Source organism: Oncorhynchus mykiss, chromosome 13, assembly GCF_057628025.1.
Source record: "Oncorhynchus mykiss isolate SJ-2025 chromosome 13, ASM5762802v1, whole genome shotgun sequence".
Taxonomy (NCBI): domain Eukaryota; kingdom Metazoa; phylum Chordata; class Actinopteri; order Salmoniformes; family Salmonidae; genus Oncorhynchus; species Oncorhynchus mykiss.
Window position 1 is genome coordinate 64,000,934 of NC_143034.1, and position 27,289 is coordinate 64,028,222.

General features: G+C 42.0%; 1 protein-coding gene across 1 annotated transcript; it reads right to left on the reverse strand.

The window, feature by feature from the left end:
• Positions 1 to 131: 131 nt before the first annotated feature.
• Positions 132 to 27,133, reverse strand: LOC110487557 (heparan sulfate glucosamine 3-O-sulfotransferase 6-like). Its single transcript, XM_036972988.2, has 2 exons — positions 25,722 to 27,133; positions 132 to 2,014 (listed from the first exon to the last, which is right to left on the reverse strand). The coding sequence occupies exons 1-2, from the start codon at positions 26,285 to 26,287 to the stop codon at positions 1,396 to 1,398; spliced, it is 1,185 nt and encodes a 394-aa protein (XP_036828883.2). The 5' UTR covers positions 26,288 to 27,133; the 3' UTR covers positions 132 to 1,395.
• Between the last annotated feature and the right edge of the window lie 156 nt (positions 27,134 to 27,289).

Genomic DNA, 27,289 nt, shown 5'->3' on the forward strand with positions numbered 1-27,289 from the left:
TTGGGTCTACAGACCTCCAAGGGTCTGCTGATGGTGGGTCTCAATGAGACCTGTTGTAGCTAGTAGAACACTGACAGGTCACAAGAGCATAACCGCACCACTGTGTGTTTCAGTAAAAAACTAACATTATGTTCATTTCAAATGAAGCTTTACTAAACATCTCAACATATTCTCATTTCAGTATGTACAATAGTGTTGTAAACTTCAGTATGGTTTAATAGAACATTTTTACAGAGTAATACAAAACAGTTTCCTATACATAATTGAAAGGAAATAAACTTTGACAAACATAATCTTTAAGCATGACATTTACAAATGACCTGGTAGAGTTAAGTGAACTGGTAATGTCAAGATAATGATAATTGGATTCATCATTGAAGGGTAAACTATACATACAAATCTGTTTTGGTTGCAAAATGGTGTTTCTGTACCCTAAGTGAGGTATCATTGTTGGATGCATCAAAGGTTTGCAAGTAAGAGCATCATTTTAAATGAGGCTTAAATAACTTTGAGTTAAAAGGTGAAATAAGTATCACATCATAATTAACTCTTTACCCAAGGAGAAGAAAAAGCATTCTGTGTACAAAGTCTTTGTAATAGAGGTTCATCATCCAATGTAATACTGTCCCAATGTAATACTGTCCCAATGGAAATGCTGTAAACAGGGTCTGGTATTAGATTGACTTGACAGATAATGATAGATAGTTACACATTTGGTTTTTAGATCTACAGTACCATTGAAAACAAAAGTCAAAAGAAAAGGATTGTCAACCCTGATAAAGAAATGTTTTGTTGCTTAGTTGGGTGGTCACAAGAATAATTAAAGCTACATACACTTATTGCAATAAATACACTTTCCTTACGGTATCTTAAACACACACACACACACACACACACACACACACACACACACACACACACACACACACACACACACACACACACACACGCTGGTCAGAAACAGGTTGGGTATAATCCTTTGTATAATCCATTGTAACATGAGTCTCCTCACACAGAGGTATCAAGTCATCAACATCCTTTGGTCTACTTACTGTGTGACATGTATCATGATCTCCTGGTTCATGTACTTTACACTGGCAAAACAATGAGTTCTTACATTATTCTTACATGTAGCAACATACACATACTGTAACTGAAACTATAAACGACAGCTTTATATCATTGTTCCATAAAATACCAAAAAATGCCAACATTGTGTATAATGCATACCATGTCACAAGTCAAAGTGGTAACCTAGAACCCCTGTTCCCTCATTGACAAATGTAACGTCAGTCTTGTGTTTCCTGTCTTGATGAAAGCAGTGTCCTCTCCACATGTTTTAAAGTAATCATTTTCATCCTTTGGCTTGATTTCCATGTAACATTGGTGGACGGCTCAGTCCCATCCAAAGTCTTGTCCAGTCATCCGGTAGAACCTGAGGTTGAATGGCCTGTAGAAGTCCCTGAGCCTCTGCAGTACCTCTGGTGAGATCTGTGGATGAGGCCTTCCTTTGGACTTCCCCAGACACCGGGGCCTGCTGCTTCCCTCTGGCTTCTTCAGACAGGGGAATCCCTTAGTCTGGTTGAAGTAAAAGTGCTTGTCGCTCACCACCCTCTTCAGACCCAGGAAGTCCTGCACCCGGCCCATCTCCCCCGCCGGGTCGGACACCAGCCGCTCGCCGCTGACGAACAGGAAGTGAGATAAGGGGAAGTGCTGGAGCCAGTTTTCCAGGTGCTTGGCGTACAGGCCGATGCGCACAGCGCTCCACGAGGTGTCGACCAATCCCGTAGAAGTATTCTTGAGGGCCAGGCTCTGGAAAGAGGGGAGGCCGGGTTGTTTGGACAGCGTCTGGGTATAGTCGGAGATTGCCCGGGTCACGGGGTCGCGGACGACTACAATGAGCTTGGTGTGGCAGTTCATGGTGCAGAGGCGACGAGGAGCCTCCTTGGTCACAAAGTAGCTGGGCGTCTTCTCCATGGTGATCTGACCTTCCAGGGTCCGAGGCATCAGGTTCCTGACAACAGACATGGAGAATAATCAGTTACTGTCCTTCACTCAACAACATGACACTATGCAGTGTCATAAAGAGCTGGAACACTGATTCATAATATACTGTACATTGGATATGATTCTTACATCTGTGTGTTTTTACAGAAATAGAGAAGACATTACAGATATACCATTTTAGATACACATCTTTGTCTGAGCCAGATATACATCCTTCAAGTTCAAAACTTTGTCCATTTCTTTTTAGTGGAACTATTTCATTTCCAAAAAATAAAATGTTCCTCTACAAGCTCAGGTATGAAAAATTGCATTCTTAACTGCCACAAATCCAGCACTGTATACCTAAATGAAACCTTCTCCAAAACAGTAATGATTAAAAGAGTACAGTCTATGTTTATGAACCAGTCCCCAGCCCATCCCAGTCCTGGTATAGGAGCCATGGGAAACTGGGAGGCCGCAGAGCCAATATGGATCTGATGAGCCAAAGCCACAAGAACCACTTAACAGCAATTTCCTTAAGACTTCCTTCTCCAGTCCCCTGTCCTCCCCCTTTCCTGCACCGCAGAGTGATGTGTTCCCCCCGCAGGCAGGCTCTGTGAAGAATCTAGCAATACCAGACGAAACAAATTCAGGACGACTATGAAACACAAGGCTAGCTAAGCTGCTTAGCTCAGTTTCACAGCCTTTCTCACAGCTACTTTTAGTCTTAGATCATAGACAACCTCTGGTGAGAGATACTGAATACTGGAAAGAGATACAACACATAGAGTCCCAATGCTGTCCTGTAGGCAAAGATGTAACTGAGGTGTCATAAGAAACTGTTCCATAAGAAACAGTCTAGATTGAGTTCAGTCAGAAGAATAAGCCTCTGTCACCTCTCTCAGCATCTGTTCTCCTATCTGTTCTGTGAATGTTCTGACATGGCTGTTTGCCTCAACAACAACACCAAAATCAAGTTCAGTGAAGTTTACTATCAAGCTAAAGTATAAATCTGTCGATATTCCCTTGAGCAAGGCACTTAACCCTAATTGCTCCAGGGTTGCCGTTGATAATGGCTGATCTCTGGCTCTGACTCCACTCTCTGAGGGTGTCTCGGGGGTGGGATATGCAAAAAACAAACTTGTATACTACAAATGTAAGCACCCACCTAATTATTAATTATCTTATCTACTGTACTGTACTGTACTGACCAGGGAAAACTCCTAGCTCTATTGTCTATAATTCTGCTTCATCTAAATTCAGATGAATAAATTCTGTTAATGCCTTGTGTGTCTGGTCTCGGGGATTTGTGGGTAATGTATGGAGACGGTCCAATCCTCTACTGACGTCTGAGGCCGCTGTTTTGTGGTGATAATGAATTCAGGGAACAAATTGTTTTACTTAACAAAGGATGAGAAGAAATGTTAGTTTATAGCAAATACTTTTCCATCCATCCATCCACATCATAAGCCTACAGATGTAGGATCTTAATTTGAGTCAGTTTGCTACAGCAGGAAAATAATCCTGCAGCAACAGTATGTGAATTATTACGTGGAATATAACTAATGGACATTTTTGCTGGGGTTCATCCATTTTTCATAAGGGAAAATCAAGTCTGAGTTTATCAGAAGCTTCAGAAGCCTTTTTAAACCTTAAATACACTCCAAGTTTTACATTTCCTGCATTGCAGGAAAGTTATCCTGCAACAAGGTGACCAAATTAAGATCCTACTTCTGAATAGTCTGTTATTCTTACGGAGACCATATTGTGGCTTTACTGAAAATAAACAACTTCAACACATACTCTATGGACAGCCAGCACTTGAAAAAGTCAGTTTGTTTTTTATGAAAAGTCTTGAAGATTCGCCAAAACAATAATGGAGAATGACAGGAGTCCTTTCAATTGCTTCTATGATTGACAACAGATGAAGCGCCCATCAAATGAAGTTCAAAGAGTTTGTCCAAACAATGTAGGATCCTAGTTTAATTTTGCCAGTTATTCCCCAGCAGGACTCTGGCAGTGGTTGCTGACTGACTTTGACGATGGTTCAGAGACTTTGACGACAGTTCAGAGATGTTTCTGGGTAAATCAAACTGTTCATTAGGCCTTGTGTCTGCTGCCAGACATGACATGGCACTAAAACAGAATGGTTTATCTTAACTATAGTTGGATTGAAAACCAAACCAAGAAAGGAGGGAAGCGAATCAAACTAATAAGTCATCTCAAACAGATTATAGTCATGATAAACACAGATGACCTCAGTGACCTCTGTACATTTAATATTTTATTTAAAAGACTTTTCAAAATGCTATTATATTTAAGTAATTGATAGCATGGGCATCATCTTGGTTGGCTTTTGAGGACTAACAGTGATTTAACTCCTCTCAATATTCTCTCTATAACATATTTTTGACTTTAACGTAGTTGATTTACTAGGTGGATCAATACCTTCAGCCCTGTTGACATTCTAGAGAGCTTCAACAATCTCTAAAGGCTCAAATCATACAGACAACAGAGTGGAGCAACAACATGACCCCCTATTAGCCCTGAGCTAAGCACTGGTTTACAATAGTTCAAAGTGTCATCTGTTGTCAAAGTACAGGGGTATTGTAGACTAGGTCTCCTGTAATTGCAGGTGGACAGACTAGAGCAGTGGTACTGTAACACCAGTGGAGGCTGCTGAGGGGAGGACGGCTCATAATAATGTCTGGAACGGAGCAAACACTGCAGCATTATACTCAGCCAATATCTTTTCTGTTTACATGTAGCAAATAAACACGTCCCATTTATGATTAACATCCCAAAATGTTCATCACCTGTCCTGTCTCTCTGTCCCCAGTCCTGCTCTGCCAGATCGATGTGTCTGTCTCTGTATATCTGTGATGACAACAGATACGGCAGGACAGTGACAACAGATATGGAGGTGATGATGTTGGTTGGGTGGCTCTTCTGTCTGTCTCCTGTCTGGCCTTGGGTGTCTCCCCTCGTAAGTGATGTTTGTCATTGCTGTAATTGGCCATAAGGACATCTCCTTCCATAGTTATAAATAGTTAATGTGATGCCCCTTCTCGCCACCTTCCCCAGGTCCCTATCTATCCCCCCTCACAATCTGCCTCATCATTACACAATCAATAAGAGCCACTCTCTCCCTATTATCAATGTCTTTGTGTGCCTTAAGTGTCAAGCACAATCAATATGAATCTGTAGAATATTGGGACATGTGCTTCAAAGGACATTCTTCTAAATTAAAAACAAGGAACAGCAATCGTCCAGCTAACTATAACGTAGTTTAGTTTAAGAGCTAGCTAAATCATAGAGTAGCCCGAGAGCTAGTTAAAAGTGTAGCCCAGGTGCTAACTAAAACTGTACCCCAAGAGCTAGGTAAAACATAGCGTAGCCCGAGAGCTAGTTAAAAGTGTAGCCCAGGAGCTAACTAAAACTGTACCCTAAGAGTACATCTATGTCTGACTGTTACAGCACTTGGAAAGGGAGCAACAGGGCGAGGTAGAGTTCTCTATTTGGGGCTTTCTTGGAGAGCTTTGCTGAGCTAGCCACATTAGCTAGTGGGTCCCCGCTGTTAGAGGATGTGGGTATTTTACCCTGAAGTGATATGCTTCTGATTATACGACTGATATGTAGCAACCAATCCGGAGCGGAGCGTAAAACCCCCCGCGGCTAGGATGTGGCTGACACATTTCCTGCCTTCACGATCATAACCCTGTAAAGTACTGGTACTACTACTACTACACAACATACTGTGCCTTCCTGGAAGAAAAACATGGGAAGTTTTCTGTCTATGGAAACGTGAATTGTTAAGACTTCACTGAATTAAGAATCATGACTGTACCAAAATGTTTCTAATATCAATAGTCAAGAAACACTATTTATTTGTATAAACCTCACACCATTCTGCTTTAGAAGTGTAAAGTAATCATAATGCCTACACTTTACTCAGAGGCAGAAGAGAAGCTGATTGAAATGGACGTTGGAGGAACTGCTCACTGGGCATATTGAGCACAGAGCTTGTTGGAAGTAGTCTCTAAGTATTCAGGGCCCATATTCACAGAATCTCAAAGTAAGAGTGCTGATCTAGGATCAGATCCCCCCCTGCCCATAAAATCTTATTCATTAAGATCTGAAAGCCAAAACTTATCCTCGATCAGCATTCCTTCTCTGAGACGCTTTTTGAATATGGACTCAGAACTCCGCCTGTGAGATCCAATTAGACTGAAAATCAGCCTCATAAAAGAGGAAGGAGAGCAAACAGCAAGCTGAAGAAAACAACAACTCCCAGCAGCCCTGCTGTGCACAGAGGGTGTCGGACAGAGACAGACAGACGGCCTAGGGGACAGGCAGGGCAGGGCTGTCTGGCTGACTGTGGAAACCTTTCCCACCATGCAGTGCTTCCTGCCTCTCTGGATAGCTTGATAGCATGTTGTGTACTGTATTATCCTTGAATGACATGGCACAATATCAGGCTTAAACCTGGAACATTTTAGGTTTAATGACTGTTATGTGATGTTATGTAAATTACATTGACATTCTAAATGCACAGTGGATGTTTTGACTCTACTCTGTATAGATACTATCCAAACGTTCTTCCAGTTTAACTGCATTTCACCTACAGAATGTAAACATGTCAAAAGAGCATTTGTAGGCTTCCATTTCCCCAAAGAGAAAACACTAACTGGTCTCTGATGATGTGATTGGATGTACAGATGAAACACTACAACAGGAAACGAGACACACTGTACAAGAAGAGAGCCACCGAGCCTTTGACGTGTGTACGTGTGACAATGAAAAAAAATATATATATATATTTAACCTTTATTTAACTAGGCCTAGCCATGACATCCTACTGGCGCCATGGCCGGTCCAACACTATGACACTATCAAGGATCATGGCAGGCCGACATGCTGGCGAACTGTCTCTGATGTCAGGTCTTTGTGACAGCTTCTTAAGGGACAGCTGAGCTGACCAGTCATAGTGTTGGCCTGGCTGTGGTGCCAGTAGGGTGTCATGGCTCGGGCTGTGGCGGTCATAACATTTTGTCAGCTGGTGATTGTCATGTAAATGACTGCTGGTCTCACGGTAAATTACCATTAATTAACATAAACACTTTGAGCATTTTCTGGCTTCCACACATAGCCTGATGCAGGCCTTTGGAAGATCTACATTTTAAAAAGTCTAAGAAATTCATGTAATATAGCCTACACCATCACAATAAATCCATTAAATTTTTTAGGCAGTCCTAAAGAAACATGATGTGAAGAAAATGTAGTCTAGTTCAGAAGAACAGAAGGGCATACTCTAAGTTGTCTTTATGTTAGGCCCTGATCTAGTTATGCCATATGGCTCTGGGCTACACTAGTTCATTTGGCAGACAAGACTCTAATGAAGATTTGAAAAAAGTTGCATGAAATGTATGAGCTCTGCTGTACACACTTCATCAAGGCTGTAAACACTTCATCAGTCTCTCACTCAATTTGACAAGCACTTGATAATGCCTCGAATTTCCCGGCTGCATCCACTTTGTGTGGCCATAATGCCCCCTAAAAAATCCATGCCTTTTGTGGCCAGTGGCCGTTGTGCTGAATATAATCATTATAATTCCCTTCTCCCTGCTGCGTGCAGAAGCACCTCTCACAGTAAGTAAGGTGGTCGGGTCTTTCTCACAGGCTACAAGTCAAGACCGACACATCGGGGACGGAACTGCATGGGTCCTTATTCAATTCTGAGGCGCATATTGAAGATATTGGAAGAACTGTCCACATTTACTTTTCATCAGCCAACAAGATGAGTAGGCCTAACGAACAGCAAACGCACTAGCTTATGTCAATCTACTATCCCCCATAGTACACAAGTTGACCTATTGTACTCTGTGCCAGAAATAAATATTCCAAACATAGTCTGGGACTGTTGTCAGATGTGATTGATAACAAATTAATACAACCACTACCATAAAGTTTTTAAGCAATGAGAACGTTTAGCTTAAAATGTTGATAAACTATTAGGCTATTTCCTCACATTATAAGAGCAGCAATGTGCACACGGCAGTAGGCAAAAAGCGCATGTTCAGTTTGCAGGAAAACCACAAATGAGATTATGCATGTAATGCTTTTATTATAAAGGTGTGTTTTTATGGTGAAAGTTATCTTCCCCAAACTTGAAACTCCGTTCAAACTCTACACCTGTTGTGAAGTGGATGAATGTGCATAATTTTAAGACGTTATTTGGCCACTTTAGCTGTGATAAAAACCTTAACAAAACATATTGGCCTATGGGCTAGGCTACATGAGGTGTGATACTGACCTTATTAAAACATATAGGCCTATGGGCTGGGCTACATGAGGTATGATACTGACCTTATTAAAACATATAGGCCTATGGGCTGGGCTACATGAGGTATGATACTGACCTTATTAAAACATATAGGCCTATGGGCTAGGCTACATGAGTTATGATACTGACCTTATTAAAACATATAGGCCTATGGGCTGGGCTACATGAGGTGTGATACTGACCTTATTAAAACATATAGGCCTATGGGCTGGGCTACATGAGGTGTGATACTGACCTTATTAAAACATATAGGCCTATGGGCTGGGCTACATGAGGTGTGATACTGACCTTATTAAAACATATAGGCCTATGGGCTAGGCTACATGAGGTGTGATACTGACCTTATTAAAACATATAGGCCTATGGGCTGGGCTACATGAGGTGTGATACTGACCTTATTAAAACATATAGGCCTATGGGCTGGGCTACATGAGGTGTGATACTGACCTTATTAAAACATATAGGCCTATGGGCTGGGCTACATGAGGTGTGATACTGACCTTATTAAAACATATAGGCCTATGGGCTGGGCTACATGAGGTGTGATACTGACCTTATTAAAACATATAGGCCTATGGGCTGGGCTACATGAGGTGTGATACTGACCTTATTAAAACATATAGGCCTATGGGCTGGGCTACATGAGGTGTGATACTGACCTTATTAAAACATATAGGCCTATGGGCTGGGCTACATGAGGTGTGATACTGACCTTATTAAAACATATAGGCCTATGGGCTAGGCTACATGAGGTATGATACTGACCTTATTAAAACTTATAGACCTATGGGCTAGGCTACATGAGGTATGATACTGACCTTATTAAAACATATAGGCCTATGGGCTAGGCTACATGAGTTATGATACTGACCTTATTAAAACTTATAGACCTATGGGCTAGGCTACATGAGGTATGATACTGACCTTATTAAAACATATAGGCCTATGGGCTGGGCTACATGAGGTGTGATACTGACCTTATTAAAACATATAGGCCTATGGGCTGGGCTACATGAGGTATGATACTGACCTTATTAAAACATATAGGCCTATGGGCTAGGCTACATGAGGTGTGATACTGACCTTATTAAAACATATAGGCCTATGGGCTGGGCTACATGAGGTGTGATACTGACCTTATTAAAACATATAGGCCTATGGGCTGGGCTACATGAGGTGTGATACTGACCTTATTAAAACATATAGGCCTATGGGCTAGGCTACATGAGGTGTGCGACTATGATTTGAAAAAGTCGCACAAAAAAGCATGTGCTGTTTGCTTTAAGCTGGTGATAATATATCATTCAATATATCAAGTGATAGGCTAATATTGTCACCCATCACACTATTCTTGATTTAATCTTGTCATATACCAAATAATAAGTGCGTGAAATGTGTCATGACTCTATATGGTCACCGTGACAGCGCTAGTCATGGCCACCAGACGCCTACAGTGTTGGGGCAACACATGGTGCAAAACACCATGGCCTAAGGATTGGCAGGGCTGCTGAGATTGAACCCCATCACTAGCCAAGCAATAAACAACATTCTGGACCAGTCTCAGTAAAGACCAGAACCCACAGAGCTGTAGCGATGGAGCCAGAGTTGGGGGTGCCCCCATGATTGCACAACTGAGAATTAACCATGAACCCACCCACACATCCGTACCATATCACTCTACCCTCTCTGTCCCTCTCCCTCCAACCACTCTATCAAATGACTCTATCAAATGCTATGGAGCCAGAGACCAGGGGTGCCAATGTTTGATATCCCCATACCACATACACATCCACATCACTGCACTCCCCCCCCTTTCCCCCTCCCCCATTACATTATATGATGCTGGGGGTGCAATGTCTGAGTAATCTGAATCACAGCAACATGCACACATGCACACACACATCCTCACCACTGGTGCCTTGACTCCCCCTGCCCCCTCGCCCCCCATGACACTCTATCAAACACTATGGAGTCAGAGACAGTCTCAAAGATACAGTAACACTACCCACACACCCCAGACACAGCCTCACATCCACACCACTTCTACACCCCCTCCCTCCCTCCCTCCCAGCCTCCCTCCCTCCCTCCCTCCACACACACACACACACACACACACACACACACACACACACACACACACACACACACACACACACACACACACACACACACACACACACACACACACACACACACACACACACACACACACACACACTATGCTATGAAGCACCAGAAAGGCCAGGACACCAGGATCTGATGTGTCTCAGAGACGCAGTTAGTGTCTCACAGGAGGTGGATGCCTGTGGATTCACAGTGTGCCTCCCATCAGGCTCCACTGCCCACATCCACCCATTCATACTCAGACAGGAAGAGGAAAATAATGGTTATACATAATATATAGTAGAGTAGGGGGAAGTATCTACACCAGAGCTTGGGACTAACAGGTTCTATTTTAAAAAATATGATTCTGAAGGTAATTACAACATTAATTGGGGGTATTTAGAGCATTATATAGGTAGATAACATTGAACAGAACAAGGCTATGTCAATAACTACATTTTGACAAAAATGCATATTGAACCGTATAGTCCCAAGCTCTTGTAACAGGCTCCTCAAACAAGAGTAGGATACCATTATCATAGGTGTGATGGAGAGGAGATGGACTTGCCGAATCTGTAAAAAAAAAGAAATGTGTGCGTGTGTGTCGTGCACATGCGTAGGCTTCTCTTTTAGAGATGAAGTGCAGTGGAGCCCATTACTAATTAGTGACTAGAATAGAAGAGCCCAATCATAATGAAGTATCATCACAGGGTCTGAGGTCAACGATGCGTCGCCGGAGAGTTTTCTGGGGAAGGGCTAATGGCTTCAACATTTACACACATTAAAGTACATAGACCAAGCAATCAAAAACCATGTAGCCGCTGTCAGACCTGGGCTCAAATACTATTTGAAATCTTTCAAATACTTTAAGCGTTTGTTTTAGACTGCCCACGATTGCCAGGCGGGCGGGGCTTGGACTTTTGGGACCTTTCTATTGGTTCAATTGCAACAGGCAAGGTTAATGAGACACAAATAAAGTATTTCAAATGATTTTGAATAGCATTTGCACCCAGGTTTGGCCTCTGTTTTTGTAGGACGCCAACGGTCAAGTCCATGACATGCTGCTGCCATTCTATATTCAAATGTACATACATATGAAAGTTATCTTTACAAACATACACTTACAAGATTTGTACGTTACTGCATCCAGCTCTCGTATGATTGAGAACTTGAAACAGTTTGATTACGTGTGACAAAGCCATTGGCCCGTGAGCCCTCAGGGTAATTTCAGCTTATTTCCATTAAACGTTTTTCAGCGTTTTTAACCTAACATTATTCTTTGTGGGGATGGCAGAGAAGCCATGCATGACAACCCAAGGCATCTGAAACATTTAATTTTGGCCTGTCGAAGCGAGCTATTATTTCTCCTCACAAACACGCTTCTCCTTCCTACTCCTGACTGACTGACTGACTTCTTTTTACTGCTGGGAGTGCAGCTAAAACGGCAAAGCGTTCTGATGTCTCCTCAGTACTTTCTGGGATCGCTTAAAATGGACCACAATGCATCTCAAATGATTATAATTCCCACCATATGGGGTGTGAGTATAGGGCCTAGTAGCCTACCATATCCCAATGATGCCACCCCACCCCCACCTCCACCTTACCTCCAACCCACCCAGGCCCAACACTATTAAAACACTATGCAACTGAACGCTACAGCCACTTCCTGTTCTGTTTGCAACTGAACGCCACAGCCACTCCTGGTCTGTTAGACAACTCAACACGGCATTCAGCCTCTACTTATCATTAATGGCCCAAGGGCAGGACAGTGAGGGAATGAGGTGTGGGGAAAATCCCCTTTACTCTAATGGAAAATCAGGCTTGCGTACTGTACTGTAATAATGGGTTACTTTTATAGTCCGTTTTATACATTGTCTGGACTGAGAGTGATGCTGTGAGATTTTGTGTTCTACCTTAAAATACAGTAATAGTATGTTTTTATAAGTTTAGCAGAGTTAAATCATTGTTGTGTAAGATTTAAAGAAGAAAAAACCCTTAATTGATTTGGAATTTGTATTTAATTCAAATGTTTTCATATTTTATAAACAATACAAAACATACACATACAATCGCCAACATAATACAAACATCAACTATATGACATCTGCCCAGACCCACTAGCACACACCCCCATCTCCAGCACCCGCATCACTTTCCGCCAAATGGCCTCAAACTGCACCATTTGTTTCTCTCCGGAGCCCACGCACTTTCAATATTTAAATAATAAATCATTACATTTTTACATTGTGTTAATGATGGCGGATTGATTGATTCCCAAGTTTTTAGCCCATATGCCATATGTCTTGAGATATGCAGACAGACGGGTTAAAAGTAAGTTGACATTGTAATACTTATAACAGACAACTTTTTACCTCTGCTCCCAACTTCCGGATTTTATAGCATTCCCAGAAAACATGGATTACTGAGTCATTATTAGTTTTACACACAGAATTTCTTATTCGGTACTAATGCTATGATCAAGCCTCATGGATTGATGCAGTGAGTGGCCTACAGTACCTTTTTCATGTGTAGAGATGGTGTAGCAGTGTGCTAAACAGCCCATTTAAACTGTGTTTGGCTTCCATAATGGTCATTGCAATAGATATTTTAACATGTGGTTGATAACACCAATGAGCATATCACTGATAACAACAATAACCAACAAGGACAGTGAAAACCCACCTGTTGTAATCATCACGTCCATATTGTTGTGAATTGTTAGATACTACTTCACTGTTGGAGCTAGGAACACAAGCATTTCGCTACATCCGCAATAACATCTGCTAAATATGTGTATGTGACCAATACAATTTGATTTGATTTGATTACTACATTACTTAATTGATGGCACTTTGTGAGCCTGTGGGATTTCCAGTAGTATTGACATTTCCCCGTGCGCTTATGCCATTGCCCTGAAAGGATTTATACTATAATTTAATTGCAATCCGATTGGCTGAGGCCTTCGGTGTCAGGGGTAAAGGTCAGCCAATTGACAAGCTGTCCAAATATTGATGACATCACTTGCATATTGGAGTTTTCCTGAAATTGAAATGCAGTAATGATCTTTTCATGAATCACGCAGTATCATCATTGCGCACATTCACTGACTGGCTGAGTACTGTATGCTTGATTGTATTCATACACAGTACAAATCATGATAAGAGGACATGCACATTCAACAACTTGCCTACTGTATGTTTTTAGAATATCTTTCTGTATGAAAGCAATATGAAAAATAAGTGGAGATCCATTTTGTCTAGTTAAAACCTCTTTGGGCTGAGATCCCACTAACGGGATCGATATGACAACAGCCAGTGAAAGTGCAGGACGCCAAAATTCAAAACAACAGAAATCCCATAATTAAAATTCCTCAAACATACAAGTATTGTACACCATTTTAAAGATACACTTCTTGTTAATCTCATCACAGTGTCCAATTTCAAAAGGGCTTTACAGCGAAAGCAAACCAAATGATTGTGTTAGGTCAGAGCCAAGTCACAGAAAAACACAGCCATTTTTCCAGCCAAAGACATGAGTCACAAAAAGCAGAAATAGAGATAAATTAATCACTAACCTTTGAGGATCTTCATCAGATGACACTCATAGGACTTCATGTTACACAATACATGTATGTTTTGTTTGATAAAGTTCATATTTATATAAAAAAATCTCAGTTTCCATGGGCGCGTTACGTTCAGTAGTTCCAAAACATCCGGTGATTTTGCAGAGAGCCACATCAATTTACAGAAATACTCATAATAAACATTGATAAAAGATACAACTATTATGCACGGAATTATAGATACACTTCTCCTTAATGCAAACACTGTGTCCGATTTCAAAAAAACTTTACGGAAAAAGCACACCATTCTATAATCTGAGTACGAGACCAAAACAACCCAAACAGATATCCGCCATGTTGGAGTCAACAGAAATCAGAAATAGCATTATAAATATTCACTTACCTTTGATGATCTTCATCAGAATGCACTCCCAGGAATCCCAGTTCCACAATAAATGTTTGTTTTGTTCGATATTGTCCATAATTTATGTCCAAATACCTCCTTTTGTTAGCGCGTTCAGTTCACAAATCCAAATTCATGACGTGCGATCACTAGGAGCAGATGAAAAGTCAAAAAGTTCCATTACAGTCTGTAGAAGTATATCAAACGATGCATAGAATCAATCTTTAGGATGTTTTTAACATAAATCTTCAATAATGTTCCAATTGGAGAATTCCTTTGTCTTCAGAAATTCAATGGAACAGAGCTCACTCTCACGTGAACGAGCTTGGCCAGCTCTTGGCTCTTTGGCAGACCTCTGACTCATTCCCCTCTCATTCGCCCCCACTTTGACCAATATCCCACTGTATCTTTGATAGGCAATGAGTTGAAAACCTACAAACCTCAGATTTACCACTTCCTGGTTGGATTTATTCTCAGGTTTTTGCCTGCCATTTGAGTTCTGTTATACTCACAGACATCATTCAAACAGTTTTTAGAAACTTCAGAGTGTTTTCTATCCAAATAATATGCATAGCTTAGCTTCTGGGACTGAGTAGCAGGCAGTTTACTCTGGGCACCTCTGGGCACCTTATTAATCCAAGCTACTCAATACTGCCCCCAGCCATAAGAAGTTATTAAGATACTATGGCTGAGTTTACACAGGCAGCCCAATTCTGATCTTTTGTTGAATTATTGGTCTTTTGACACTTTTATGGTCCAGATGTCCGACTGGACTGTAGCTCTTCTGATGTGATGTCTGACTGGGTTTGATCCCAACCCAAATAAATCTCCTCTCTGGCTCAGAGGCATACATGAAGAAGCTACTCTCATGTAATCTACTGTCTGGGTGAAACATGTCAGAAGGCACTGACTTACGGATGGACTTTGTCAACGACGTCACACATCTTGAGGCCAGCTTGCAGGCTTTGAAACATGGCACTAATTTACACTGTATGAAATTTCACTTCATATTCAGTGGTCCTATTCACAAGAGGGTCCTCTTTTGGAGGAATATGTGTGACATTCTTGCTGGGATTTGAGAAGTTAGGAGGTGTGTGTGTGTGTGTGTGTATGTGTTGGGGAAGGGAGGGGAGGGGAGGGGAGGGGTAGCAGGAGAAAGCAAAAAAGTAGAAAAGCATGTTTCATACAATTTGGTTTATTGATACAGTATAACTCAATAGGATAGAATTCCATGATCTCTCTTGATCCATCTGTCTTAAATCAAGTCTTTAAGGCGGTGTCACACTGGTATACACAATGATTTAGTGGTTTGTAATATTTGTTAGTCATCAATCCATTAATCAAATTGAAAAGTGAATAGGAGTATTTTCTACCATCAGCCTTTCCAAGAAGTCTGTTTTCTCCCAGTCCCTCCCTGCTTTTCCCGTAGAGGTGTTTACATGCCATCTAAATGACAAATGTTTTCCCCCCAGAATGAGCCAACGAGGCATTTTGTCATTTATATACAATAAAGATCCAAAACATTCATAAGAAAGCAGAAAAACAAATTAGTTCATTATAAAGTCTTCAACAACAGGAGGCCGATCTATAAAAACAGTGACAACTCATGTACTTCATTGTGCCCATGTCGCGGGGACATAAGCATAACAATCCATGCCATTGTGCCACGGAAAGTTGAGGTTTGCCGGTTTTCCTGTTTCAACTGTGTCTGGTGTGGCTCTCACAGGGCCCATATGAAAAACATTGGACCTAAGTCTATTTAAACCCATGAAACAACACAGAAAGTCATTAAATCCCCCTTTTGATTCTGATGGGACCATTCTGTGGCTTTTTCTAGTTCAGTAATGCCTGTAAGCACACATGCAAACTACACAGACACACAAGCAATCACACACTCACAAGCATAGAAGCACGCATGGATGTACCGTTCGCACGCACGCACGCACACACACACACACACACACACACACACACACACACACACACACACACACACACACACACACACACACACACACACACACACACACACACACACACACACACACACTCACACAAAAGCTCCGGAAAGCTGAGGAAAAGAGCTGGCAAGAGTCACAGAGAGAAGTCAGTGGAAAACACTTAAAAGAGGTCTGAGCCGTTTTGTCTTATAGCAGAAGATGATTTTTGGAAGACAATGCGTGGGATGGGATTGTGTGTGTGTGTGTATTAAGTCTCTCCAGTATGCATATTGCCCCTGTATGTCCCTGTGGTTGACAGTCATAAATGATAAGGTTTTTTATGACAGTGCACGAGCAGTCCCTCTCCCACTCTATTAGAATCAGATGCAGTCATCATATTTCACTGTCCAGGACACATGGCTCCAGTCATATTATCACACTGCACTGTTGTCAGCTCCCCCAACTGTCTCTCTGTCCATAATCATGTGTCTCTCTGTCAATGACAACGCACTTGGTCCCAAATCTGCATGAGGCAAAGGGTCACACAATGTAGATAAGTTACAGTTGTAGATAAAACATTTATACAGTCTTTTACAATCCCTTTGGCACTAATTTCAGAACCGTGTGGTCATTTTTCAAAACTCTAGACACAAAACTCAAAACGGTCAACACTTGTAACACAGGCTGTCCAATGTTCAGAACATTGTGCATTCATATCTTTAAAGAAACCTTGCACTTGCAGAATCATTGTTTCAAATAACTCATTTATCATGAAATACCATAGGAACATTCATTTAGATCATCCTCACACAAGATACCGATAGTTTCACTGTGTAGTTGTTTGTACAATCATAAAATATTGTAGTACAAAATATGTGATACATGTTTCATGATGCTACTACACGTAAGTACATCACTGTAAAAGGACTGGTAAAGAAAATACTACAGACACGGTGGAATCATTAAACAAAATCTGAAATGTATTGATGAAATACAATAACATCACTCAGGTTTCTTTGAATCAAAGCAAAAATAATTAGCTATAAAAAAAGAAAAAAACTACAGTAAAACATCAACTGCAGTGTTCCTCACCTGGCTTACTGTAAAACATCACTGCAGTGTTCCTCACCTGGCTTACTGTAAAACATCACTGCAGTGTTCCTCACCTGGCTTACTGTAAAACATCACTGCAGTGTTCCTCACCTGTCTTACTGTAAAACATCACTGTAGTGTTCCTCACCTGGCTTACTGTAAAACATCACTGCAGTGTTCCTCACCTGGCTTACTGTAAAACATCACTGCAGTGTTCCTCACCTGGCTTACTGTAAAACATCACTGTAGTGTTCCTCACCTGGCTTACTGTAAAACATCACTGCAGTGTTCCTCACCTGGCTTACTGTAAAACATCACTGTAGTGTTCCTCACCTGGCTTACTGTAAAACTTCACTGCAGTGTTCCTCACCTGGCTTACTGTAAAACATCACTGTAGTGTTCCTCACCTGGCTTACTGTAAAACATCACTGTAGTGTTCCTCACCTGGCTTACTGTAAAACATCACTGCAGTGTTCCTCACCTGGCTTACTGTAAAACATCACTGTAGTGTTCCTCACCTGGCTTACTGTAAAACATCACTGCAGTGTTCCTCACCTGGCTTACTGTAAAACATCACTGTAGTGTTCCTCACCTGGCTTACTGTAAAACATCACTGCAGTGTTCCTCACCTGGCTTACTGTAAAACATCACTGCAGTGTTCCTCACCTGGCTTACTGTAAAACATCACTGCAGTGTTCCTCACCTGGCTTACTGTAAAACATCACTGTAGTGTTCCTCACCTGGCTTACTGTAAAACATCACTGCAGTGTTCCTCACCTGGCTTACTGTAAAACATCACTGCAGTGTTCCTTACCTGGCTTACTGTAAAAAGCTAAACAAACGATTTATTACTGTACTTCTATATTTCCCTCAACCTTGTCTTGTGGATTTGGCCACAGGTTCTCATCCACATCACAATGGATGTTTTCATTAGCCAAATATCTTGGGAAGAATCTTCAGGCATGGCGAATCCAGGCCTGACACTGGTCTGCCGTGATGTCATTGCATGGTGAATCCAGGCCTGACACTGGTCTGCCGTGATGTCATTGCATGGTGAATCCAGGCCTGACACTGGTCTGCCGTGATGTCATTGCATGGTGAATCCAGGCCTGACACTGGTCTGCCGTGATGTCATTGCATGGTGAATCCAGGCCTGACACTGGTCTGCTGTGATGTCATTGCATGGTGAATCCAGGCCTGACACTGGTCTGCCGTGATGTCATTGCATGGTGAATCCAGGCCTGACACTGCTCTGCCGTGATGTCATTGCATGGTGAATCCAGGCCTGACACTGGTCTGCCGTGATGTCATTGTATGGTGAATCCAGGCCTGACACTGGTCTGCCGTGATGTCATTGCATGGTGAATCCAGGCCTGACACTGGTCTGCCGTGATGTCATTGCATGGTGAATCCAGGCCTGACACTGGTCTGCCGTGATGTCATTGCATGTGTCATCCATGGCCTGGAGAAGGGTGACTTGTTCGTGAGGGCGCCTATCATATACCTTCCACCTCCATGTGGAGAAAAAATCCTCAATCGGGTTTTAGGAAAGGAGAGTATGGCGTGGTAACTACTCCTTTCCCTGTACTTACAGGGTGGTAAATTGTGGATGGGCCTGAAACCGTGCTTGCACCATTTGAGCATGGTGGAACCTGACATTATCCCACACAATGACATAGGCCATGCCATCAACTCTACATACCTGATTTAGCCCATCAACGAAGGTTACATTTGAACAGCAAATCATGTGGCTGCCTGCAACTCAATATGTAGAGTAGAGAGCTTAAGTTGTTGTTCGACCTAACATTAGAATGGGCAAGATGCGTAATCTAAGAAACGTTGACCATGGTATGATTGTTGATGCCACACATGGTGATTCTAGCATCTCAGAAACAGCTGCCTTCCTGGGATTTTTATGCACTACAGTCTCTAGAGTTTACAGAGAATGGTGCGATAAACAAAACACATTCAGTGAGCAACAGTTCTGTGGGCAAAAACACCTTGTTAATGAGAGAGGTCAGAGGAGAATGTCCAGACTCATTCAAGCTAACAGAAATGCCACAAATGCTCAAATAACAGTCGTTTAAAACAGTGGTGTGCAGAAGGGCATCTCTTAACGTACAACACCGTGAATAATTCAGGCTGTTGTGGAGGCAAAAGGGGGTCCTACCCACTACTAGATATGTGTACATAATAAAGTGGCCAGTGAGTATGCAGTGATGTCAAATCTGAAAACATGGTCTGGAAAAGTGGTAAATGGGACCATAGAAACATTGTCTGATAAAGAATGATGATGAAATATTACATCCATAGATAATGTAGTCCAATTGGTTCATGTTCCACGGTAATTGGTGTCAATGGATCTCGTTATCCTGAAACATTCATGATCTAAACATGGAATATTGTTAGTCAGTTTCCATACAACTATGCATTAAGAGTAATGCAACAGTTACTTATCATTTTGAGCAGTTGTATCAATTGATAGTTAGATCATTGTAATGAAATGAATAGACAGTCATTTCAGATGTGTGAATTGCATTTTGAAATGGTAATACTTTGATGCTAAGTTGTGTCATTTTGAACAGGCAGGTGATTTTAGTTCAATGAACAAATGATCTTAGCTTTATGTGTATTGTATCCAAGCAATTGGAAAAAGTGTTAGAGCTTTGAAAAATGTGCATTTTGATCATTGGTTGTGAGTTTTGTGTCTAGAGTTTTGAAAAATGACATCAAGGTTCCGAAATTAGTGCCAAATTGATTGTAAAAAACTGTAATATTGTTCTCGTTTTAAAGCATTTCAAAGCTATACTTTTAGTTTATTATATTCCAATACAATAAGCGAGATTCACAGGCCATTTGGCGGGTAGCTAAAGCTCTGTTGACGGTATGCAGCTCTCATGTATTCTGAGAGGAAGACAGAAGTTCACACACACTCTGAGAGGAAGACAGAAGTTCACACACACTCTGAGAGGAAGACAGAAGTTCACACACCTGACATGGCAAAGCAAAGGGCTCAAGAGGAGGCTGTCACAGTGTGTGTGTGTGTGTGTGTGTGTGTGTGTGTGTGTGTGTGTGTGTGTGTGCACCCAGACGTGACAGTGTGTTGAGTTTCTGCTAACTGAGCACGGCGGGCACAGAGGGGTCAGGTGTGTTACCCTCACGGGGACCCCCAGTCAGTGACACCCAGGTGAGAGGGTTACAATTGTTCCAAATGGATGGGTTCCCACCACCAAACTGTCACTGTCCTCTCTCTGTGATCTAATGTGAATGCAAACAGATTCACTGTCTTTCACACTCTTCAAGATTCAGTGACAATAATTTCATAGCCTGGTCGCAGATCTGTTTGTACTGTCTTGCCAACTCCTATGGTCGCTGGGAGTTGGCAGGACAGCACAGACAGATCTGGGTCCAGGCTTTTTGTTTCTCTATATCTGCCATTGTACTGTATATGATAACAATAACTGTTCTGCAATAGGAAAACAATGCACCGTGAAGAAGAAAGGAATAACTCTTGTTTAATCCATTCTTATGTTCCTTCCCTGCTTGTCCTATCACCTTGTTTTCACCCTTCCATCTTCCTTTCACCGGCCCCAAAGTGTTGCCCCGTTAGTCTATTCAGCAGCATCTTCTGACAAAACACTGAATAGCAAGCAATGATTATGATCTTATTACATCCCACATAACTGATGTAGCTGAGCATTACAGAATGGTTCTGGTAACATATGTACTGTAGCTGAGCATTACAGAATGGTTCTGGTAACATACGTACTGTAGCTGAGCACTACAGAATGGTTCTGGTAACATACGTACCGTAGCTGAGCATTACAGAATGGTTCTGGTAACATACGTACTGTAGCTGAGCATTACAGAATGGTTCTGGTAACATTCGTACTGTAGCTGAGCACTACAGAATGGTTCTGGTAACATATGTACCGTAGCTGAGCACTACAGAATGGTTCTGGTAACATACGTACCGTAGCTGAGCACTACAGAATGGTCCTGGTAACATACATACCGTAGCTGAGCATTACAGAATGGTTCTGGTAACATACGTACCGTAGCTGAGCACTACAGAATGGTTCTGGTAACATACGTACTGTAGCTGAGCATCACAGAATGGTTCTGGTAACATACGTACTGTAGCTGAGCACTACAGAATGGTTCTGGTAACATACGTACCGTAGCTGAGCATCACAGAATGGTTCTGGTAACATAGGTACCGTAGCTGAGCACTACAGAATGGTTCTGGTAACATACATACCGTACCTGAGCACTACAGAATGGTTCTGGTAACATACGTACCGTAGCTGAGCACTACAGAATGGTTCTGGTAACATACATACCGTAGCTGAGCACTACAGAATGGTTCTGGTAACATACGTACCGTAGCTGAGCACTACAGAATGGTTCTGGTAACATACGTACCGTAGCTGAGCACTACAGAATGGTCCTGGTAACATACATACCGTAGCTGAGCATTACAGAATGGTTCTGGTAACATACGTACCGTAGCTGAGCACTACAGAATGGTTCTGGTAACATACGTACTGTAGCTGAGCATCACAGAATGGTTCTGGTAACATACGTACTGTAGCTGAGCACTACAGAATGGTTCTGGTAACATACGTACCGTAGCTGAGCATCACAGAATGGTTCTGGTAACATAGGTACCGTAGCTGAGCACTACAGAATGGTTCTGGTAACATACATACCGTACCTGAGCACTACAGAATGGTTCTGGTAACATACGTACCGTAGCTGAGCACTACAGAATGGTTCTGGTAACATACATACCGTAGCTGAGCACTACAGAATGGTTCTGGTAACATACGTACTGTAGCTGAGCACTACAGAATGGTTCTGGTAACATACGTACTGTAGCTGAGCACTACAGAATGGTTCTGGTAACATACGTACTGTAGCTGAGCACTACAGAATGGTTCTGGTAACATACGTACCGTAGCTGAGTATCACAGAATGGTTCTGGTAACATAGGTACCGTAGCTGAGCACTACAGAATGGTTCTGGTAACATACATACCGTAGCTGAGCACTACAGAATGGTTCTGGTAACATACGTACTGTAGCTGAGCACTACAGAATGGTTCTGGTAACATACATACCGTAGCTGAGCACTGCAGAATGGTTCTGGTAACATACGTACTGTAGCTGAGCACTACAGAATGGTTCTGGTAACATACGTCCTGTAGCTGAGCACTACAGAATGGTTCTGGTAACATACGTACTGTAGCTGAGCACTACAGAATGGTTCTGGTAACATACGTCCTGTAGCTGAGCACTACAGAATGGTTCTGGTAACATACGTCCTGTAGCTGAGCACTACAGAATGGTTCTGGTAACATACGTCCTGTAGCTGAGCACTACAGAATGGTTCTGGTAACATACGTACTGTAGCTGAGCACTACAGAATGGTTCTGGTAACATACGTCCTGTAGCTGAGCACTAGCGTTTGTATAATTTCATCAACTGTCTGTTCAAACAATGTGTTGCTCATGACATCACTTATGTGACTGTATACTGTTTCTAGTTTCCGTGGCCACATCTGCATGTGATTGTGATGGTGTTGTGCCTGCTACAGCCCCGGCAATTAAAACACACATAGTACCACACTACCCTGCCCTGCCTCCTGGAAACCAGTGCTGTCACAGATATTATACATAAACACTTCATCTCCTTCATCTGCCACTCTTAATGAACAGAGAGAGAGAGGGCAGGAGGGATGGAGGGAGGGGGGAATGCAGGGAGGGAGGGAGAGAGAGAGTGGGGGGGGGGGGGGGGTACCAGCAGCATGCTAAAATGATCAGTGGCAGAAGTGTTTCCATGTGTTCGTATGTTTTAAGTTTAAATGCTGCTAAAAAGATTTGGAAAAAATAATTAAAATATTAAAGTACAGATGAGAATTTCACGCTCACTCTCTCTGCTGTCTCTCACTTTCTTTTTCAAACTCAAACGATCTGTTATCAAATGTTACAATTGTCTTGTTTTTCAGTCAGGGGCAAACTCCAACACTCAGACATCATTTACAAATGAAGCATGTGTGTTTAGTGAATCTGCCAGATCGGAGGCAGTAGGGATGACCAGGGATGTTCTCTTGATAAGTGTGTGAATTTAACAATTTTTCTGTCCTGCTAAGCATTCAACATGTAATGAGTATTTTTGGATGTCAGGGGAAATATGAAATATGAAGTAAAAAGTACTATATTTTCTTTAGGAATGTAGTGAAGTAAAAGTACTATATTTTCTTTAGGAATGTAGTGAAGTAAAAGTAAAAGTTGTCAAAAATATAAATATTAAAGTAAAGTACAGATATAAAAAAAAAAACGTAGTCGTAGTACTTTAAAGCATTTTTACTGAAGTACTTTTACAACACTGCGTACTTGCTATATTTTGAGCACATGACACGCTCCCAACAGTTGTCCCCCTTGAAGCAGGGCAGTGTGAACAGAATTGTCTTGTTGAGCCAACACTCCTACAGTATAATTCTTACAGTAAGCATTTCACTGTTGGATTCCACGCATGTGACAGATAAAAATTAATTTGATTTAAATGGTAATAGCAGAGCAATGTTTTTGAAACAGCTGAAATGTGTAGACATTTTCCTAATATTTGAAACTTGTTTTATTGAGTTTTTACCTGAAATTGCCTTAACAGCCTGAAATAGTTTTCCTGGGGCCCAGAGTTTTTCCTGATCTGGTAGTAGGCTAGCCTAGCCAACTTCAGGCCCTAGTTGTAGTAATAAATCAGCTATAAACAAAATATTTATATGGGTTATGATGGGACCAGATCATTTTTCTAATCAGGTCATATGGTTTTTAAAAGAAAACTTCTGGACAAACTCCTGACACTGGGGAGGATGAAAACATCAAAACCCTATTCATAAAATGTCTCAGAGTAGGAGTGCTGATCTATGATCAGTTTAGCTTTTAGATCATAATGAATAACATTACATGGACAGAGGGAACCTGGTCCTAGATCAGCGCTTCTAGGCGCTGTCAAACAGTCTCTCTCCTCAGCTATGACATTCTCCAGCAGGATCCTCCAGTCCAGACATCTGAAGGTAATCAGAACCTCCAGCCTTCTCTAGCTCCATAGGCCTGCAGTAAGGCAGGTAAAGGGCCATCAACATCCATATCCCTGCAATAGGGTTGCTAGGGCCATAATTACACCCCAATTACAGCTATGGTCAGCTGCGTCATCTATTACCAGCAGATCCTATCACCTCCAAAGTAGCTACAGTGCCTGGGTGGAGATTTGACTATATATGTCAAAACATTATATGTTTCAGCCTGTATCACACTGTGGCTGTATTCACTCTTGGCCAAATACAAAATCAAACTACTGCAAAGAAATGTATATCTTCCATTGAGACCAATTCCTGCTGTATATGAAGTATGGACGATGAGGTAGGCCTGCTTATTGATTCCACCCTCTTTACCTACAAAGATGAGACTGTAACATTTAAGTTAACATTTAACATTTGAGTCATTTAGCAGATGCTCTTATCCATAGCGACGTACAGTTAAACTTACAATACCGTAGCTAGGTGGGACAACCTCAGTCATAGTAAGTACATTATTCCTCAATAAATCAGCAAGGTCAGAGCAAGTAAGGAGGAAAAAGTCAGGTGAAAGCCTATGATCATTCAAGAGGACATGGGCTTTTAATGGGAGTGCACCATTCCGTTCCAATAGAATAGACATGGATTGTATGTTAATATGGGATGTCATGTTGAACTGAAGAAATGGTGTTTAAAACACTGTCATGAGGATTAACAACACCCCAGGGACTTATAACCTCTTCATCTACATCAAGTCAGGCAGGGTTGTATTGACACATACACACACTCACACACAGACACACACACACACAGTACTTGATATCTGACTGTCAATGTGCAAATATCTATGCATGTTATTGACAAGACCTTCAGCAGAGTTCTTCACAGGTGAATAGCTTCCCCAGGGGAGAACACTGCTCCTCATCTACCTGTCATCCTATCTCCATTCATCATCCTACAGTGGCTGAGGTGTCATCTTTCTCCAAGGCTCAACATGCAGCTTCAACTGAAACTGTTGTGAACAGTACAAATGCTACTAAATTATATGTTAGATGTTTGTATTGCAACAGATTTGATATGTATGAAAAGCAACCCCGGCCCCCAATTCACAGATTCGATTCAAGATATCGCAATATCAGAGTAGGCTAGAATGGTTTTTACTGGCGCTGATAAACACTCCATGGACATTGTAAAGTAGCAGAATATGTGCCTTACCTGTACCACTCAAGTCCTTTCTCGTAGAACCTGTCGAAAAAGTGAGGTTCTGCCCCGACAGCTCTCACGTCCGGATGAATCCGTAGGAACTCCAGCAGAGCGCGCGTTCCGCCTTTCTTCACACCGATTATGATGGCTTGTGGGAACTTCTTACTCTCAAATGTGTTGGACACCGGGATGCCGTTAGCAGCTAGATTTTCCTTGGTGCTCTCCGGTATCTCTTGTGGGAGCAGTCCGCCTTCAACCCACTGTAGCTTGGCGACCTGTTCGTCTGCACGGTGGAGCGCGGCGCCCGTTGAAGTGTCTGTCCTGTTCCAAGGAGTCGGTGCGCCCGGCTGGTGAGGATAGAGTCGAGCTGACGGTCGCAGGTCGTACGTACGGTCCGATATATCATAGTCTCTGTTTACAGTGTGATGGTCGAACATCTGTCTCGGCGCGGAGTCACATAATCCGGTAAAACAGTAGAAGAAATAGGTGAAAATCACGACCATGGTAAAACACACGGATACTTTGGACAGCGCCTTTCCAAAGTTGAGCCTTGTTCTACAGCCCACACTACATCCCATGAGTCGCTGTCCTGTTCGGTGAGCAAGGAGCAAAATGTTGTCAGCATACTACTTTTCCTTACGTTGAGTAGCCTAACTGTTCTCTATAAACCTATTTCCTGAATGCTGAAAACTGTAGCAGTTTCATAATCATAACACCCCAAAATTGGAGCATTGTCGTCGAACTTATCAAGGTTATCCTCATACCGTTGTCACGCATCATTACACAAGACAGAAAACGGGTCTTTAACCTTTTTAAACAAGCATTTGTCATTCTGCATGGCTCAATACTTCAATTTTCATTGAGTAATGATCCCACTGCCTTGCTGTGCGCTCAAGTCAGCTCTGGTGATCTCCCATGCACGGTTTCCCCTCTCCTTCAAAGATTGCTGACACACCCAACAATCTCTACCCTTCCCTTCTCCAGCAATGGACAACATGCCCCATGAGACGTTTAGCAGCATTCAATGGTGTAAGCTATTGTCAACTACTGGTTCTTTATTCTACTGTACTTGTTATACACCTCTCTTCATCCTTCCAGACCTGGGTGTGTAACAAGCATACATTTGAATCAATCTACAGCCCACAGAAAATAATACCATCACAATTTAACACGGTGTATTAACTTTTAAAATGAAAAAGGGATGTATTTTTATGGTGCATGCTGACTCAGGAAAAGGACCAAAAACGAATAACAACCTTTCCGCCTTTGAACCTCATGATAGATGAAACGTTCCTCTTATGAATGAGAAAGGCCCTCAGGACATCCATCCAAACCCTTGTACTTTATCTGCACCTTGAGACTCCTTGTCATAAGAACAAGTGGTGCGGCAGTCCTTTCATATCTACTGACACAAGTCTCACAACAAAGACTTGAAAAGCAGGGCCCCGCCCCAAACTCCTTCCCAAGCATACCTGTTGTAGATACAGTGTTTGATGTAACCTAGTAGGACACAAGTGTAAAGGGATAAGAATATGTACTTAAAGATATATGAATGAGTGATGTTACAGAACGGCATAGGC

Bases quoted from the DNA above. Each gene is read 5' to 3' on its own strand.
- LOC110487557 (XM_036972988.2), bottom strand. From the start codon at position 26,287: ATGGGATGTAGTGTGGGCTGTAGAACAAGGCTCAACTTTGGAAAGGCG. The intron at 2,015-25,721 runs GTAAGGCACATA...GTCTGTTGTCAG, and splicing joins AAAGGACTTGAGTGGTACAG to GAACCTGATGCCTCGGACCC.